This window comes from Tamandua tetradactyla, chromosome 14 (assembly GCF_023851605.1).
Source record: "Tamandua tetradactyla isolate mTamTet1 chromosome 14, mTamTet1.pri, whole genome shotgun sequence".
Lineage (NCBI taxonomy): Eukaryota > Metazoa > Chordata > Mammalia > Pilosa > Myrmecophagidae > Tamandua > Tamandua tetradactyla.
In genome coordinates, this window is record NC_135340.1 from 45,896,334 (window position 1) to 45,916,097 (window position 19,764).

The 19,764-nt window shown below is 38.6% G+C and overlaps 2 protein-coding genes across 5 annotated transcripts in view; one reads left to right on the forward strand and one right to left on the reverse strand.

Moving 5' to 3' along the window:
• The window catches only part of SLC12A6 (solute carrier family 12 member 6), a 200,971-nt gene extending 191,484 nt beyond the window's left edge, over positions 1-9,487 (forward strand). For all 3 annotated transcript variants that reach the window (XM_077127350.1, XM_077127349.1, XM_077127351.1), the window contains 2 exons: positions 5,462-5,595; positions 6,447-9,487. In XM_077127350.1, coding sequence (XP_076983465.1) covers positions 5,462-5,595; positions 6,447-6,538 — 226 coding nt within the window. In that variant the 3' untranslated portion in view covers positions 6,539-9,487. The remainder of the gene's footprint in view (positions 1-5,461; positions 5,596-6,446) is intronic.
• A 33-nt stretch (positions 9,488-9,520) lies between these two features.
• EMC4 (ER membrane protein complex subunit 4) lies at positions 9,521-14,523 on the reverse strand. 2 transcript variants are annotated; one of them, XM_077127353.1, is made up of 5 exons: positions 14,308-14,523; positions 13,860-13,974; positions 10,490-10,643; positions 10,024-10,184; positions 9,521-9,724 (listed from the first exon to the last, which is right to left on the reverse strand). In XM_077127353.1, the coding sequence occupies exons 1-5, from the start codon at positions 14,391-14,393 to the stop codon at positions 9,689-9,691; spliced, it is 552 nt and encodes a 183-aa protein (XP_076983468.1). In that variant the 5' UTR covers positions 14,394-14,523; the 3' UTR covers positions 9,521-9,688. The 2 variants fall into 2 exon arrangements, with proteins under 2 accessions (XP_076983468.1, XP_076983469.1); XM_077127354.1 differs by lacking the exon at positions 13,860-13,974 and having other exon boundaries at positions 14,308-14,512.
• Positions 14,524-19,764: the final 5,241 nt, after the last annotated feature.

Here is a 19,764-nt window from a genome sequence, read left to right on the forward strand (position 1 = left end):
ATTTTAAGAAGAAAAAACAAAAAAGAAGAAGTAAAAAAAGAGCCTAGACAGATGGGGAGTTTGCCCCCTTGCATTTACTGCTTCTCACCAGGATGTGGCACTGATGCACCTCCTCTTTCAGGCCCACCCCTCCCCAACTGCAGCTGCTGGCTGGAAAGATGGCATACGAGGCACATGGGGCCCGTAAGGGCAGGATGGGGGCGTCAGCTACAGTACCCAGGGGAACAGCTGACCTGTTGTGCCCAGCAGATCCTGCACACACTGTGCCTAACAGGACAGCTATTCACAACACCCAGCTGGGCAACAACTCTCAGTACCTGGGGGCGTGGCTTTTCTCAGTAGACAGCTGGGTCTGCCTTCGGGCTCCCCACGGGTGCTACCACCTTCAGAGCTACTTTGGGGACCTCCCCAGCCAGCAGCTGGAGCCAGCTGGAATAGAAGAATGGTCGGCTCCCTCCAATCTACACTTCCCCACTGTCCACCCCTATGAGGATCAAGGCCGATCCAACCTACCCTGCTTTCCCCATCCCAGTGCCTCCCCCTGCCACCTCTATCCTCCTCAAGAAAGAGTGAAGACCCTCTATGATCACTTACCACTCCAGGACCACAGTCCCAGTCATTCTGTCCCCCTCCCTTATCTTGTCCCATGAAGCAGGGGTAAACTCAACCTACTGCACTCCACCATCTTCCTGGAAGCCCATCACATGCTATACTTACTATTTTAGAAAACTGAGGCTTAGAGAAGTTACATAATTTCCCCAATTATTTACACAGTAGGTGAAATCACATAACAGGGCCCTGATGTGGCAGGAACAGATTTTATTAAATGTGTCTCACTGTAGATAGATATCACACTTTCAACCACTATATGTACTGTACCTCATGAGAAAGCTAAGGAGATCTAGACGTTTTATCCTAATAAGCTTTAAATATAAGAGAACAAAACATTGAGCTGTTAGATAGAGAGGGGCAAACTTAGTTTAGATTTTTATTCTCTAGCTAAAGTGCAGTGCTAGTTAATAAAAGTGCCAGTCTCCAATGAGAATGTAAATTAACACTTGGCATCCTTTGTTGAGAAAGTCTAGTTATGAAAAATATTTATCAGTTGAATTAAACAGAGCAGAAGTTCCTTATCTTCTCAGCACATTAAAAAACAATTCACAGGCCACCAGTTCACAGACCACCCTTTGAGTAGTACCACACAAGAGAATTTTTGATGGGCAGTGTTGGAGAAGGGTTCCTTGAATTTCACATAACTAAAAGGTTGATAGTATATAAATAGGTATTACAGAAGGAGTGGATTAAGGAGGAGCTTTTCACTCACTTTTGAGTAAGAGAAGTTAAGTTATATAAAACCTTCCACTAGCATAATGAATCATTTCCACAGGAGTTCTTAAAAATAACTTTAAAATTATTCCGCTAATTTCTCAATTGAATAAAAATTTTGTATTACTCCATTTTGAATAACAAAGCTTTAGGTAGCCATGGAGCTATTCGTTAGGCAGTTAGATACTTGTCCGAAATTCACGGAAGTCAGCCCAAGTGGTAAAGATTTGGAAGTCATTACGGTGTGTGTACTATTTGGGAGCACGGGAGTGAATGAGGTTTCACTGATGTTAACATAACTAAAAGCCCAAGGACAAAATCCTTGAGAAACATTAACATTTACAGGTTACATAGATGAAGTGGAGGCTACTAAGAAGAGGTTTACAGAGATCTAGGTAGAATAATTTAATTAGATTTTTATGTTGAAGAGCATTTAGTTAAGCAGTTCCCAGGGTATAACGGGCTTCCAGGAAGAATAAGATAAATAAGGAATTTAAACACAAAATGCCTACCTATGCTAAACATATGTAGAATGGAGACCAGAAGCTATGAGAATGAGTACCTCTTTTTTTCATAAATTAAGCAGCAGTGGCTCAAAGCATGTAACTAGGTATATGAGCCTTATGTTGAATGAAATGTCAGAAACAGAAAGACAAATATTATCATGCCTCAATCATATGAACTAACTGTAAAATAAAAACTCAGTGAACTGAAGTTGAGAACATGGGTTATCAGGTTGGGGCCTCTTGTAAAGGGTCCTAGATTGTGAGCTCTTACAGCAGTCACATATATTCAGGAGCTGTAATTGTTATTTCTAAATTCTGAGATACTGAGCTGTTTGTTTATAACCTGGTCATTCCCAGAAACTTCCGGTATTATGTGACACCTGAGACTCAGGGTTAGAGCTCTGAAGCTATGAAAGTCAGCAGTACCCCATACAGGAACTGTTTAAAAAGTTAAAAAAGGGATCAGACTTTGAGTTGAGATATGAATGAAGCTGATCTGGATAGGACTGAGGTAAATCAGAATACAGAGTAAAGGATGATATTATCTATATTTTAAAAACTTCAACTTCTATGTAAGACCAAAGGGAGAGATGTTTATTGGGTGCAAAATTTACATTTTGGGTAGTGCATTTTCTTATTTAACTTGTATGGTCAGTTTAGTTGAACACCATAAGTACATGGAATCTTGAATAGGGCATGAGATTTTATTGGTTTGTCCAGGTTAGTGTGATGCCCTGGTATATTCCAGAGTAACTTGGACAGTGAATAAAGAAGTATTTGCCAAGTCCTCTTATGGGACTGGGGGAAAAGGAGGAAATATTCATCTTTCCCATTTGGAGAATTTCTGATATTCTCGCAAGCAGAGGGGACAATTAATAGGTCAAGCCTTTGATCTTGGGGTATGCCCCTATGAAACTTATTCCTGCAAAGGATAGCCTAAACCTACTTAAAATGTGACTGTGTGATTGTGAAAACCTTGTGTCCAATGCTCCTTTTATCCAGGGTATGGACAGATGAGTAAAAAAAAAAAAATGGATAAATAAATAATAGGGGGGACAAAGGGTAAAATCAGTGAGTAGATGGAAATAGTAGTAGTCAATGAGAGGGAGGGATGGGGGCATGGGATGTATGAGTTTTTTCTTTTTTCTTTTTGTTTATTTTTCTAGAGTGATGCAAATATTCTAAAAATTATCATGGTGAACACAATTATGTGATGATAATGTGAGCCATTGATTGTATACCATGTATGGAATGTATGTGTGTGAAGATTTATCAATGAAAATATTTTTAAAAACTAGATAAAGGATAATCACGTTATGTAACAAAAGCAAAGCATGCAAAGCAAAGTGATGTTGTGTGTGTGTGTAAAGGATGTTAAAATTAAAATTTCAAGACTGAAACATAAAAAAAAAAAAGCAGTGGCTTCCTCCTTAGATAAGAAATTGGGAGCCAGCATAGAGGGAAGTGTGATAAGAACTAGAGAGCTTCTGGGCTTTTTTTTTTTTTGGCGAGGGGAGGTGGGGGGTATGGTGAAGACATCTGGTAGCCAAGAGCACTGGGGAGAACTGACTGGAAAAAGGCAATAGGATTGTGAAGCAGCTTTTAAGGGACAGCTAAAATAGGCTATTGTAAAGTAGTACCAATTAGTACCACATTGTGTTCATTTGTTTTTTCTCATAAACATGGCGGTAGGAGTAAAAACCCTGATGTTTGGGTTGATCAGCAGGGCAGAATGAGAGGACAGTAGAGTTTCAGGGGCAGACATCATTGAAATGATGCTTCATGGGCCCTGGACTGACTAGAAGAATATACCTGGAAGAGAATCTTCCAAGGGCTGGAAATCTAAAGAAGTCAGAAAATGGAACCAGGAGTAGAAAGAATGTGAATTAGAGAAGTTGTATTAGAGTTTAACGTATTAGAAGTAAGGTAGTTGATACCATAGTTTGAGATGTGGCCATTGTGGTTTAGGGCAACAAAACTGAAATGGTTGATTGTCCAATTTGGGAGGTATGGTAAACAGAAGAATGTTGTAATATATTATACTGATGTTCTAGTTTGCTAGCTGCCAGAATGTGATATACCAGAAACGGAATGGCTTTTATAAAAGGGTAATTTAATAAGTTGCTAGCTTACCATTCTAAGGCCAAGAAAATGTCCCAGTTAAAGCAAGTCTATAAAATGTCCAAATTAAGGTACCAACAAGAGATTACCGTCACTCAAGAAAGGCCGATGAAGTACAGGGTTTCTCTTTCAACTGGAAAGGCAAGTGGCGAGCCAGGCGATGTCTGCTAGCTTTCTTTCTAGGCTTCTTATTTCATGACGCTCCCTAGGGGTCGTAATCCTTCTTCATCTCCAAAGGACTCTAGCTGCATGAGCTGTCTGCTTCGTGGCTCTGTCATTCTAAAAAGGGACTCTCTCCAAATTGCTTCCTCTTTTAAAGGATTCTAATAACTAATCAAGACCCACCTGGATTGGATGGAGTCACAACTCCGTGGAAGCCATCTAATCAGAAGTTAGTACCCACAATTGGGTGGGTCACATCTCCATGGGAACAATCAAAAAGCTCCCAGCCAGTAATATTGAATGAGAATTAAAGGACATGGCTTTTCTGGGGTCCACACAGATTCAAATCGGTACAACTAATATATGTATTTTCTTGATATCTCACTTAATCTTTACAACCACCCTGTGATAATAATTTTTTATTCCTGTTTGGTTATCTTACTGTTCTGAACTTTCACTTTTACATATGTAAAAGATGACAAATAAGTTATTTAATCTGTGTGCTGTGATAATGAAATCACATATATAAAGCATTTGGGATAGTAACCAGCACATAGAAGACAATCAATGGGGGTGGTTGCTAGAATATTAATGAAACTCTGGCTCAGATTAAGTGACATTCCCTTAAGATCACTTAGCCAGAAATTGACAACTGAAGTATTAATTTGAACCATAGCTAAGCTTCTTTCCATTCTACTCAGTGGCTTCCTCATTTTTCCTTCTGCTTTACTTCCTCCTTGAAAATAGAAAACACTTATCGTGGAATGAGGATCATGTTTCTGGGGATATAAAACTTGAGGAGGGTGATACAGAGAATCTTTCCATCAGGTAAATTGTCCATCCCTGCTTCTATCGACCAGCTTGGAGGAAGAGAAAGAAAACTGAGAGAAGAGCAAGATCATTAAACCTGCCACTTAAAATAGCCACGAGTTCCCTCTTGAAATGGCAGAGGCTTGGAGGTCTACTTTTGTTTTTTGGCCCCAACCATTTATGAAGAAAATTCTACAAAGATTTAGTGTGAAAATTTCTTAGTTTGACATCTTATTTCCTTTTCCTTTATGCTTATTTGAATTTCCAGTTTTCTGAAACAGGTTCATATTTTTAAGTTTTCATTTTATAAAATAACCCCCGATTCACTTATTTCTGATTTCATGGGCTTAAGTAATGTAAATGAAGACAATTTTAAAGTTTGTCTTTGAGATACTCTGAAGAAACAAACTTATCAGTCATTCTGTGCATCACATCTTCCATAATTAAGGAAAAATACAGTGGGTCTCTGTTTTTAAGGTTGATTATATGGTTAGTATTCTCTTTGCTTTAATACCCTTTATTTCTTCCTCACCCAGGGACCAGTCAAATGTGAGACGGATGCATACAGCAGTCAAACTCAATGAGGTTATAGTTAACAAGTCCCATGAAGCCAAGCTGGTTTTGTTGAATATGCCAGGACCACCCCGAAATCCTGAAGGTGATGAAAACTGTATCCTTTTCAAGAATGGAGTTGCCAATATGGAAAATATTGCTTCTTAGATGAGACAAGGTAACTATAAAAGTCACTGCCTCTGACCAGTTTCCCCCTTTGAGGAGGGAAGATTGTTGAAATTCTTGGACAAGGATTCTGACAAAGCAGTGAGATTAAGCTCCTCTTGGGATCTGGCAATATAATGCAGTATTCTCTCTGAACCCTAAAGAGGCTTTTCAGTGATATAGTGTAATTTATAATATTCAGTGCATAAAACCCTTCCTGACAATCCTATAAACAGAATACCCACATCCTTTTTCTCTGTCAAGCTCTATCCACTTGGCAAAGCTTTCTTTTGGAATCAAGGGGAATGCAGGAGGTAGAGCCTCCTTCAGCTATGGGAACCCTTCAGCACTGCAGCTACGTAGGCTGGTCCATTCCCATCTTTTACTGTAAGGAAAAAATAATTTAAAAAAAAACTGGCAGAAGCTTTTTGTGCAGCTTCACTTAGAAATAACTTGGGTTCTTTCTAGGCATCTTACAAGGTGCCCTCTTGTAGCTTTTTCTTCTTTTTTATATTTTTTGGTCTTATGTTACCTTTAGAATAACATATTACTGTGGGTTTCCCGATTTTTAATAATATTTAGAAAACATTTAACAAATGGGAAAGTCTTGTATTACATAGACACCAAAAAATTATTTTACAAGGCTAAATCAAATTCAAAGTTCAGATTTTTCCAATTCTGAGTATATAATAAAAACAAACATGTTGATTTTACAGTTCTCTGATCAGATAAATTCAGATTATCCTGATGCCAGGTTGTTAAGTATATTCTTGTGCTTATTTGACTCCTTGACAAATTCCGAAGACATGGAGTTCTTAGAAGTGCTCACCGAGGGACTAGAGCGAGTCCTCCTTGTCCGGGGTGGTGGCAGCGAAGTGATAACCATTTATTCTTAAACTCCTCCAAATGACTTTGCTTGGCCTCACTTTTCCTAAAAGGTCTCTCTCTACCTTTCATGGAGGCACCAGCCCTTTAGTATCACCCCCATTGAACTAGAGACCTATATTCTACAAGATCCTACTGAACTGGATGAGCTAAAGTATTTGTCCAAAAAGGCACAAATAGATCTGCTCTTTGCTTCCATATGACCTGCTATCTTTATAATAGAAGCAGATATTCCCTCAAAGTCAGAAATATGGTCAAGTCTTAATAGCCATGTCTTTACCAGTCGGCCATTTAGAATTAGCAAGCTAAGCCAATTCTTGACAAAGGTATGCTAGAAGTTGAACTGAAGACAAAAGCGAGCACATATCCAACATTCAAGATGAAATCTCACAAGTCCAGCCGATGACACCATTGGGTAACAGAGATGCAATTTCATCTTACTGAAGAATCCATGGACAAGAATATAGAGCCTAATACCCTTGTGGAGATAAGCTATGGCAAGCCAAGATGGAAACCTTTTTTAGCCAATTTTCTTTAGTGTACCCATTGCTCTCGAGTACTCTAATTTTATACTATGGCACTGCTGTACAAAAACTGAAACATGACTGCAGCCTCTACTTTTCTTCAAAATAAGTCTCTCAAAATACCAGGTTTAAGTATATCTGCTAGGTTGGTGTGTTTCGGCTGTTGGTTTCTCTAACTCAAAACTTAGTCTGGGTTAAGACTGTATCACAGGCCATGTTACACTGGAAATCACTTTCTGAAAAGTAGAGTAAGAATTATTTCTTTTTGGTTCTTTTCAAATGACTGAACCAAGGGTACTCCAGAAAAGTAGCTATTAAGATTTACTGAAGTAGTCTGTGGTTATCTATGTGACAGGGGCAAAACACACAAGCTGTTATCTAAGAAATATAACTTACATCAAACATTGACCAATAGGTTCTCCTTTCCTTTTCCCTTTCATGCCCTCTAGGCTAAGAGGCGCAGGTCAGAAAAAAAATTACAGGAACAAATCATAGGAAGACTGGCTAAAATTCTTCCCTAATAGCTTAGACTATTTTTTAAAGGGAGAATCCAGCAATGGAATTATAAGTTCTAGAGCCATACTCTTTCCATAGTGCCAAAGTTAATGAGTTGCTACTTTCCTTACCTACATTGCTGAAATGGCGTAGATTGGCATTGGCCTGATTCAGGTAACTATTTTTTTTTTTTAACTAAGAAACCTGTGGCCTCATCTCCAAAGCCATAGTGAAGAATTGAGGCTTTCACCTAAATGCCCAGAGTATGAACATTTTCCCTTCTTTGATTTAATGTTGTTTTTCCTGACTTTAGGAATTTGGCTCTGAACTAGAGATTATCCAAGCTAAAGGTCTTCTGCTACTTCAGTTTTGTTTTCAGAAAGCTCTAAATGTGCCAAGGAATACTTCTGCAATCTCAGCTTTTTAATTGACCAGTCACAAAATATCTGATTTTCAAGCATACTACCCTGTGTGGCTGGGCAATAATTTCAAATATGTGAAATCTTCATTTATTACAAGATAGGTGTTTAAACTTTCTTGTCTGTGTTCATTCATGGCTGCATTTGAATTTTGCTTTATTAGTGGTAAGTATTGGCACTCTTCTGATTACCCAGTAGGATATGGAGCAAGCTACCTAGATGCCAGCAGGTTATTCTTTGACACTTAATGGACAGAAAACCCTTCAGTATGGCTTAAGATATTGGATCATTTTGATTTATTCCCTTTGTTCTTTTTTTAACCTCCAGGCCCACTCAGGGTAGAAAAGCAGATAGGCTCTTAGGTCTTTTTTCCCACCCCTTCTCACATAGCAGCTTGTTTACAGCTTTCACCACACACTCGATTGTATACAGCAGTGTCGAGAGAGGTCCCCTAAGACCCAAGATCTTAAAAAACTGTAGGTCAGCCTGCCTAGGAATTCCCCTACATTTATAACAACCCAGGCAAAATGATATCTTTTTGTTGTTGTTTTCCATATAGGACAAATGTGGGACAGAAAATAAGGTTAGTTTAGAAGCTCTGTGATTGGAGCTCTTTAAGAATCTTTTAAAGGGATATAGGAATTAGTGGCAATTACTGTAGCCACTACTTCAGTTCTTAAAACAAAATCACTGTTACATGGAAGAATGTTTTTTTAGGCCAGATCTATACTCAGTTCTGTCTAGAGCATTTCATGTCTGTATGTGTTGCTTATATTGTTTGTCTGTTAAGTGTCTTGTTTCTTTTAATCACTGCAAATAAAGCAATACCGAAAACTTGATGAAAATGCACCTTAGGGGAAGGGGCTTTGTGTTTCAAGAGAAAGGAAAGACCTCCTCCTGCCTCTTGAATGAGATCAGCCAGCTTTTAAGTCTTAGCTATAATGTTACCAGGGCAGGTTATAATAATATACATTTCTCCTACAGTTAGCCCTCTGCCTTCCATAGCTATCTTAAAAGTTGAAGTTAAAATTGCAGCATCTGCTTGACAAGTACCAGGCTCCTCTTGACAAGGGAAAGATCACTATTCTATATATTCAATTGCCTCAGATTCTTGCGGTCCCAAGGATCCTCCCAATCTTCATTCCCCCAATGTTAAAAATCCATTATTGTGGGTATTAAAGTAGCAATTATACTGTAAGCATATGTATGTACTCATTTTGTCTGGTTTATTTTCATCATGTAAAATCTGAATCCAGCATTACTTTCTTACATCTTCCACAAGTGTCTCCAACAGAATTTTTATATCATAGCTTATGTTAAATAGAAGTGAAATATTAAGGAAAATAGGTTTAAGGGAAAGTGTGCAACTATTTTGTTTTCAACCATTTAATTTATGAGAAGCTGCTGCTGTGGGTCTTGATTTAGCAGCAACTATTCTTTGTTTACAGAGAGTTATGGTTTTATTTCTTGTTTTGCTCTGTATTGGAAACATAAATAAAGTTTTCTACATTATTTTCAGTCAGGATTGTGGATAGTTTCTTTGTGTTTGTAGCAATATGGACATTGTCCTTTTAGGATATGTTTCCTCTTCATGGAAAAAAGAGAACTTTTGACTCTTCAGCATGAGAGTAGTTTGTAAGGGTGTGTATACCCAGGAGCCACCGGATCTGTGTATGTAAATGAGATCCAAATACATAAGGTGCCAGGTACTTCCTTCTTAGAGTCACAAAAGCAATCCCCCACCACTGAACTCCATTCTCTGAAAAAAGAAAAAAAAAATTAGGTGAGTGGTATGAGTGTTAAAATAACTTCTGAAACAAAAAAAGAAAGAAAACAAAAACTAACTTCTGAATCAGTTATTTAACATTTTAATCACAGATTCTGCTTTGCCTTATCCTTAAAAAAAAAAATGACAAGTTTCAAACTCCTACTGGCTCTTTTTTCTTAAAACATGAGCTCTAATACCAACTCTAATCCTTCGTCATCAGATAGGGTGAGCTGTTTACTGTGTATTACACCTCTTTCAAATTTAACTCTTCTTTTTCTTTTTTGCCTTACCTCTGGAGGTTCGATGAAGGCTAACCAATCTGATGCATGAGTAGGCAATAGTCCCATTGACTGGCACTTGTAAACAGCCAATGCCAAACCCATAAGGTTACCAATGAGATAGACCAAACCCTGAAGAAACTTCTGGCTTGAACTTTCTAGCATCTTGAAAGCTGTTGGGGTAACAGAAGTTATCAAAACAAAACTTTTTTGCAGTATGAATCAAGCCAACATATATTAAAACAATATAGACAGACCAACTGTATAACAGCAAATCAAGGCCCTAAAAGGCAAACAGAAAACCATGAAAAGCAGTTTATCCTTCATGCCACTATCACTACGACCATTACCACCCTGTTCACCCTCCCTCTGCAACTAGACACAAGTTGTGCCAAAGATTTTTAATATGGATTTTGTCTAAAAATTTGCCTTTAATTCTGACAACTTAGGGAAGGGTTATTATTTCAAGAATACTTACTGGCTGAAATGGCCATAAGTGCCTGAATGGGTCTCCAAGCCATCATACACACCATCATAGTAGGGAAGATAGAGATAGTATTGCCAGCCATGTACATGATGAAGAGGTTCATGGGAATCTGTTTGAGAGGACCCAAGGCAATGTCCCAGCAGCGCTAAAACAAACACAAAATTTTAACCTTTGATCAATAACCCCAGTCCTATATTTACCGTATCATTGATGCTGCAGTCAAATGAACAGAATTCTCAATTCCCTACTTCTAACTGAGCTGACTCCTCGGTTCCCCCATATCTCTTCCATGTTGCCACTGAAGACTGTCTCTTCTCAAGATCAGACAACTCACCATTTTAAGTTTTTCCCTACAGATTCTAGATGTCATTTCCCCCTGAATTTAGCTAAAGAAAAGACCACCCTGGTTTTGTCCTTGTACTTTTGCATCTATAATTGGCTCATTTACATTTGAAGAGATAGAAAAAAAAATCATAATGAGAGATTAACGCACTTCAATCAGTAACTAATAGAACAAGCAGATGAATCAGGATATAGAAGATTTGAATGACATTATTAACAAACTTGAACCAACTTATATATAGAACATTGCACCCAACAACTACAAAATTCACAATCTTTTCAAACATACATGGGGCATTTATAAAAACTGACCACTTGCTGATCCATGGAGAAACTGTCACATAAGTCTCAAAGAACTCAAATTATACAAAGCATGTTCTTTGACTACAATGCAGTTAAGCTAGAAATCAATAACAAAAAGTAACTAGAAAATACCCTGTGTTTTAGAAGTAAATGAACTCTATTCCATGAATCCAAGAAATTACAATGGAAAACAGAAGTACTGTTAACAGATAGCAAAAAAGACCACATATTAAAACTTAAACAGGGCAGTGCAATGGTGGCTCAGTGGCAAAATTTTCACTTGCTGTGCTGGAGACACAGGTTTGATTTCCGGAGCCTGCCCATGCCAAAAAAAAAAAACCAAAAACCTTAAAGAGCAGAGCTGGATTGAGAAATTTATAACCTTAAGTATATTTCAAAAGTCTAAAAATAAATGAAATAAATATCTATCTCAAAATGTTGGAAAAATAAACCCAAGGAAATTACAAGGAAGGAAATAAAAGATTAGAGTATAAATTAATGAAATAAAAAGGCCAGAAGTGGTTTCTCGAAAGAAATTAATAAAATCAATATACTGGTGAGTCTTAAGGAGAGAAGACAAATATTCAATGTCAGGAAAGAGCAAAGGAACATCTCTACAGATCCTGCAGATACTAAAAGTGATATTATGAACTTCACGCTAATACATTTGAAAATTTAGGGAATAAATTCCTAAGAAAATAAATGACTTACAGAAACACAAGAAACTGGAAAGATAAATTTTCCTAAAAATGCTGAAGATGCTAAATCTATAATTAAACCCAGATGATTTCCTTTGGTGAATTCTACCAAATATTTAAGGAATAAAGCCATCCTTTCACAAACTCAAAAGAATAAAAAATGAGAAGCATCTTACAACTCATTTAATGGGGCCTCATAAATACCAAAACTTGGCAAGGACCATATAAGAAAGAAAAGCTGCAGGCCACTATCACTCTTCAACCTGAATATTAGCAAACTAAATTTAACTTTATAAAAAGAATAATACACCACTACCTGTTTGGGTCGCTGTATAAGAATAAATGGCTATATCTGTAAATAGTTTCCAAACTTGCCATTTCTGTAAATTATCTGAGAGTTTAAATATCGAATCTTTCAAACAACAGACTTGTGATAAGTATTTTATGATGATTTACCTTTAAAATCAGTCTATTTTAATAGTTCACTATCACATATTATACATACTATTATTGATGTAGCAAGATGAAATAGTATACTTATTTTAAAAATAACTGAGAATGCTCTTTCATGTTGTAAAAATAACATGCATTCCATGATATAAAGCTCATTTAATACTGAGTAATAGAACAGCTTAGAGAGAAAGGTGAAAAGGAAGCAAAGTGTCAGACACTGTTATTATACATTAGTGAACAAAAGACAAAATCCTGCTGTCATGGAGCTCAAAAGAGTGAGAAGGCAGACAGGCAATAAAATAAATATGCTATATCATATACATAATACAGGTTACTTGATATGATATGGACAAATATAAAGTAGGAAAACAAGAATGTCATGAGGGTAGACTTTTTATCAAGAAGGTAACATTTGAGAGCCCTAAAGGAAAGGAAGGAGCTAGTCATGAAGCTATCTGGGTAAGAGCACTCCAGGAAGAAGGAAGCATAAACCCTCAGATAGGATCTGCCTGGAATATTCAAGTAGCAGCAAGGTGGCCAATGTGACAAAAGTAACATGAACAATGGGAAAAATGACAGATGAGATCAAGGAGGTTACAAGGGGTTTGATCATACATTATTAGTAGAACATTGTAAAGATTCTGGCTTTTTCTCTAGAAGGAGTCATAGGAAGGTAATGATCTGACTTATGCTTTAAAAGGATCATTCTGGTTGCTATGCTGGGAACAGACTACAAGGGCCAAGGTGGAAATAGTGAGGCCAGTTAAAGCTGTTGAAGAAAGATGGACTTGGAGTTTTAGGGGGATGAAAGAAATGTTCTCTATCTCAAGGTGGTGGTTGTTTCTTAGGGGTATACAACTGTCAAAGCTCCTCAGATTGTACTCTTTAAATCCATAGTTCTCTTTTGAGGGCCATTTTGCTGCCCAGGAGACATTTTTGGTTGTCACAACTGAGGAAGGATATTACTGGTGTCGAATGGGTAGATGCCAGAAATCCTGCTAAACATTCTCAAATGCAGAGTACAGCACCCCTGCACCCACCAAACAGAATTATTCAGCCTCAGATGTCAATAATGCTGAGGTTAGGAAACTATAAACAAATGCAGTTTATCGTAAATAAATTATACCTTAATAGAATGGATGTTTTTAAGTCTATTACAGAAATCCGGGCAAGGGATGATGGTGGCTGAATGAGGATAATATGAAGGTGGTAAGAAGTGGCAGAATTTTGGATCTACTTTGATGTTAAAGCCAACAGAATATCCCGACAGACTGGATATGTGCTATAAGCAAACTAGGGTAGACAACTAGAAGGATGACACTGCCACCGACATTTACTTTCCAGCCTACTTTCATATACCTAATGTTCCACGACTTTTATTTTTCCAATTATTAAGCACTTCTGAAGCTGATATAAACTCAATAACATTAATCTGAAGCAGCTCGGTTGCCAAATATTAAGGATACGGGCAATCCATCTACAGTAAGATATTCGTAATGCTCCCCGGGAAAAGAAGGTGGCTGTGTGGGTCGGGACTGGTCCAAGTGATATCTATTCCTCTGTACCTTCTCCACTAGGATCCGGTCTGTCTCTTGCACGCTGGTATCAGGCACTTGCTTGTCCAAATAACCGACTGGGTACAAGGAATCTCCCTGGCCACTGCCCCGGTCACTTCGGCCCCTAAGGAACCAAAGCAAGACACTAAAGCTGCAGCCTCCCACACTTCATAGCCCATATTTTCTGTTTTACGCATGACAAAGAATAAAGATCCTCCTCGGGTGCACCTACCCAGATTAGACCAAGCCCTCTCGCGGGTTCGTCAGGCCCAGGCCTACAGGCAGGAATAAAGTAAGCATCCTTTGGGCATATTAACATCCAAGCAGAGAACACACTACCTCCCCACGTGACGTCTGTGTACCACCCCGACATTTCAGAGTTGCACCTCAGTGCAACAGTCCTCTCGGGCTGTTCTGGGGTAGTGACGCGGGTGTTGGGCTTGCCCAGGGTCCTCACCTGCTGCCTCCTCCAGGACCGCTCAGCTCAATGGCCCACTTGAAGCGCCGGCCTCGGTTAGCCACAAGGCCCCCTTGGGCCGTCATGGCAACGGTCACCTCCAAAAGCCGCGAAGCCTCTCAAGCCAAAACGACGGCCAAATCGCAGCACCGCAAGCCTCCCCCACTTCTACTTCTCACTCTTCAAGTCCATTTCCGGCGCGTGAACATAGGCGTCACTTCCGTCCCGGAAGTTAGCGGGGACCAGGACCGAGGACCCAGTGCTTAGTAGGAGGAGTGCGAACGGACTGGACAGACCAGCTTATAGCGACTCCTGCCCCGATATGTCCCATTCAGAAGAGTCCTGTTTGTTCTTTGACCTCTGTCTGAGGTGCTGCTTTACGGGACAGCAGGCAAGTCCGTGCCTACCTTGCGTTAGGACTTGAAGACCTTGGGCAAGTCGTTTAGTCTCTATGTTTTGAATGTCTTTATGTAAAAAGGGGATATCTACCTACCATTCAAAAACTGAGGGTTAGCAGAGTACCCTGCACAGAGGCATGATACATTTTTTAATGTTATTAAATAATCTGCAGCTTTCTTAATGATTTGACTTTGTATTCAATTGTATTGTTTCGTCGTAATTATTTGTTAAACATAACATACAGACACATTCTTACCATATGATCATTCCATTCTTGATGTATAATCAGTAACTCACAATATCATCACATAGTTGTATGTTCGTCATCATGGTCATTTCTTAGAACAGTTGCATCAATTCAGAAAAAGAAATAAAAAGAAAACAGAAAAAATTCATACCTAACATACCCATTACCCCTCCCTTTCATTGATCACTAGCATTTCAATCTAATAAATTTATTTTAACATTTGTTCCCCCTATTATTTATTTATTTTTGATCCATATGTTTTACTTGTCTGTCGATAAGGTAGATGTTCTAGTTCTCTAGCTGCCGGAATGCAATATACCAGAAATGGAATGGCTTTTAAAAAGGGGAATTTAATAGGTGCTAGTTTACAGTGCGAAGGCTGAGAAAATGTCCCAGTTAAAGAAAGTCTATAGAAATGTCCAATCTAAGGCATCCAGGGAAAGATACCTTGATTCAAGAAGGCTGATGAAGCTCAGGGTTTTTCTCTCAAGTGGAAGGGCCAATGGCGAACACGGTCAGGGTTCCTCTCTCATCTGGAAGGGCACATGGCGAACACAGCGTCATCTGCTAGCTTCTCCTGGCTTCCTGCTTCATGAAGCTCCCTGGAAAGCATTTTCTTTCTTCATCTCCAAAGGTCACTGGCTGGTGGACTCGGCTTATCGTGGCTATGTCGTTCTGCTCTGCTCTCCCTGAATCTCTCATTCTCCAAAATGTTTCCTTTTTTATAGGACTCCAGAAACTTATTAAGACCCACCCAAATGGGTGGAGACATGTCATCACCTAGTCCAGTTTAACAACCACTCTTGATTAAATCACATCTCCAGGGAGATGATCTGATTACAGTTTCAAACATACAGTATAGAATAGGGATTATTCTGCCTTTATGAAATGGGATTTAGATAAAAAATAATGGCTTTTCTAGGGGCCATACATCTTTCAAACCAGCACAGTAGATAAAAGGAGCATCAGACACAGGTTTTCACAATTACATAGTCACATTGTGAAAGCTATATCATTATACATTCATCTTCAAGAAACATGGCTACTGGGTCACAGCTCCACATTTTCAGGCAGTTCCCTCCAGCCTCTCTGTTATGCCTTAACTAAAAAGGTGATATCTATATAATGCGTAAGAATGACTCCGGAATAACCTCTCAACTCTATTTGGAATCTCTCAGCCATTGACACTTTATTTTGTCTCATTTCACTCTTCCCCCTTTTGGTTGAGAAGGTTTACTCAATCCCTTGATGCTGAATCCCAGCTCATTCAAGGATTTCTGTCCCACATTGCAAGGAAGATCCATACCCCTGGGAGTGATGTCCCACCTACAGAGGGGGAAGGCAGTGAGTTTGCTTGTTGTGTTGGCTGAGCGAGACCACATCTGAGTAACAAAAGAGGTTCTCTGGGGGTGACTCTTTGGCCTAATTTTAAGTAGCTTAAGTTTCATATGAACAACCCCCAAAATTGCGGGCTCAGCCTATTGCTTTGGTTGTCCCCACTGCTTGTGAGAATATCAAGAATTTTCCACTTGGGGAGGTTGAATTTTCTCCCTTTCTCGCTCCCCCAAAGGGACTTTGCAGATACTTTTTTATTCACTGCTCAAATCACTTTGGGATTTATCGGGGCATCACTCTGGGCAAACCTACAAGTTCTCATGCCCTACTCAAGGTTCCATCGTCTTAATTTAACCTATTATTGGATATTTAAGTTGTTTTCTGGGTTTTGTTGTTGTTGTTTTGCCTTCTTTTTAACCACTATTTTTGTGAACATACCTTGTGTGAACCCAAATTTTTGTGAACATTTCCTTAATTTAATTTCCTAGAAATGGAATTGCTGGATCAGAGTATGCTCCCATTCACACTCCTCCAGCTTTATAACTTGTTAAATTGCTAATTTGAAAATGGTACTTTATTGTTTTGGGGTTTACATTTCTTTAACTTCAAGTTGTTTGATGGGGCTGGAGTTGGGATTAGGTGGGGTGTCTGTAAGAGTATGATTGATAGGTAAATTTGGAAAAGGCCTCTCAGGCCAAACTTAAGAATTTGTACCCTTGAAGATGAGGGTAATCTGGAGACTGCAAATATTTCCACCTCCTATGGTGTTCTCTCATTTTTAAAATAACGTCTGTTCATGACAGACAGTTTGAACAAGGCAGAAACTGAAGTCTCTTTCCCTTCCAATCCACTCTAAGATATATGTATCTGATCATACAGAGACCCAGATTGTAGATTGTTTTCATGCTTCTTTTTACTTTTCTCACTTTTCCACATTGTCCCTGATGAACTTTTGAGCTTCATCTCAGGCTTCACAAGGGCTTTGCCCCCTTTGTGCCTTCCTCTTTATCCCACTGTATTCTGTTCTATAATAGCACTGAACACATCACATTGTGTTTGTTGATTTATCCCCTCAGCACTTATTTACCCTACCCCCATCTGCACCCCACCCTAAATTCCTTGAGAGCTGAAGCTATGTGTTAATCATCTTTGATTCTACTGTGCTTAGCCTTTTTTTTGAATAAGTGTTTTAGTGTATAAAAGAGTAAATTAAATTGGAAGTAAATACAAAAGGAAAGTGTGAATATGCTACGATTACAGTTATATCAAATCATAAAAACTGGAAGGGAATATATAAGAAATGTTAATATTCTATTCAGGAAGTGGTTTTCATAAAACATTTTTTTGACTTTCTAACTACCCTTGTGTTTATTTAATAATTGTTATGCTTGTTAATAAACACTTTTGAAAATATTAAGTTGAACATTGGGATCATGTATTTCTTCTTTTTTTAAAGTACTCCCATACTTGCTACAAAATTTTTTGAAGTATCATCCAAATCAAAGTAGCTTTGGCTTCAGTTGGGTTCTGCAGGTCAGTTATTCCTTTAGCCTAGGAATACTTACAATGGCATTTTCTATAATGGGTTCCAAAGAACATGCAGCTATTGAGACTGAGTTGAGGAGAGCCTGAAAGTTAAAGAACTTTAACTTTCAGTTAAAGAGTTTGAGAAACGCATGTTACATACTCCACGTACACGCTGGAGATTTTCAGTGCCATTGGTATAACATTTTGACCCTTAGAAATGTTACAGCAAATATCTCATTTAATTTTCTCTCCCCACCTACCTGAGTAAGAATCCCCCCCCCCCCTTTTTTTTTTCTTATATCCTTTAACATCCAAAGGAATCAGACTTCCACAGAGTATAGTAGGGGCAATTGTATGAATATTAGAATTCTTCAGGAGAAAGATTTTAAAGTTCTGTCTATTTTGCTTTTTAAAGATTATTTAGATCTTTGATATGAAAGCTACTTTATGGAAATGGAGCTTCAAGTTGAAATTAAACTTTTGAGGATTCAAGTTTTTGCACAAATAGTGTTTTCAAGTGAAGAAAATTAGTATAAGATTTTTCTAGATGTAGAGTATTGTTTTAGTGTCAAGAACTGTTTGGGAGGTTAGGAAACCTGGACTAAACATGAATTGGAAAATATTGGGACTACTGAGATTGTAAAATAAATATTAAAGTCTTACTTTCTGACTTCGAGCAAATTTTATTTTAATTAAAGAAACTATAAGAAAGCAACCTGTGATTCCATAGGTCTTTTGGGTTGCCTTCTCTTTTATAATTTATGGCATATGCATTGAGTTTTTTTGTTTTGTTTTGTTTTGTTTTGTTTTGTTTGCATGGACAGGCAACAGGAATCGAACCCAGGTCTCCGGCATGACAGGCAAAAACTCTGCCACTGGGCCACCGTCGTACCACCCACCTGCGTAATTTTTGTATTTGTTTTTGTATATCACCATCTACCTGTTCCCAGGGGCCTAAAAAGCTAACTGTTTCTAATACTTCATGTCATTCTCCTGTGAGTGGTTGAATTTGAGTTGGTACCTAAACAAGGACGTTTTCTGTTCAAACAAGCAGATTTGCAAGGATGGATCCTTCTAGAAAAGAAAGCTTTTACAGATTATTCTGAAGTTGTTGGTCTATGCCATTCAACAATGCCTCTAAATAATTCCATTTGGCTACCCTCTCTCCAATCAATTCCTGAAGTGTGCTGTAAAAGTTCCTAAGCCTTTATGCAACTTCAAGAAAATGGATTTCCACTGCAAATCCCCAGTTATTTGTATTATTTTAACTCTTCTGTCATTGTTGCCTTCTGTGATGGTTGGGTTCAGGTATCAACTTGGCCAGGTGATAGCGCCCAGTTGTCTAACCAATGTCCTAACCATTACTACAAGGATATTTCATGGTTTATTAAATCATCAGTCATTTGATTGTATCTGTGACTGATTATATCTACGATCAACTAAGGGCGCCTTTCCACAAACAAGATAATCCAATCAGATGGATTTGGTCCTATCAGTTGAAGACTTTTAAGGAAGAGGAGAGAATTTTCACTGTTTCTTCAGCCAGCCAGCCTCTCCTGTGGAGTTCGTTGAGACCCTTTGTGTTAGTTAGATTCAGTTATCAGCTTGGCCAGGTGAGCATACCTAGTCTTGTTGCTGTGGACTTAAGCCAACGGTACGTGAACCTCATCTGTTGCTAATTACGTCTGCAGTCGGCTAGGAGGCGTGTCTGCTGCAATGAGTGACGTTTGACTTAATTGGCTGGTGCTTAAATGAGAGAGCGCGATGTTGCACAGCCTAGCAGCTCAGCATTCCTCATCTCAGCACTAGCAGCTCAGCCCAGGCTTTTGGAGATGCAGAAAGAAGTCACCCCGGGGAAAGTTGTTGGAACCCAGGGGCCTGGAGAGAAGACCAGCAGAGACCATCTTGTGCCTTCCATGTAAGAAAGAACCTCAGTGGAAAGTTAGCTG

Excerpts from the sequence above, each read along its gene's own strand:
- EMC4 (XM_077127353.1), bottom strand. The coding sequence starts at position 14,393 with ATGACGGCCCAAGGGGGCCTTGTGGCTAACCGAGGCCGGCGCTTCAAG. Across the intron at positions 13,975-14,307 it reads GGTCCTGGAGGAGGCAGCAG|GGGCCGAAGTGACCGGGGCA; the intron begins GTGAGGACCCTG and ends TTGGTTCCTTAG. Across the intron at positions 10,185-10,489 it reads ACTTATGGCCATTTCAGCCA|CTTTCAAGATGCTAGAAAGT; the intron begins GTAAGTATTCTT and ends TTACCCCAACAG.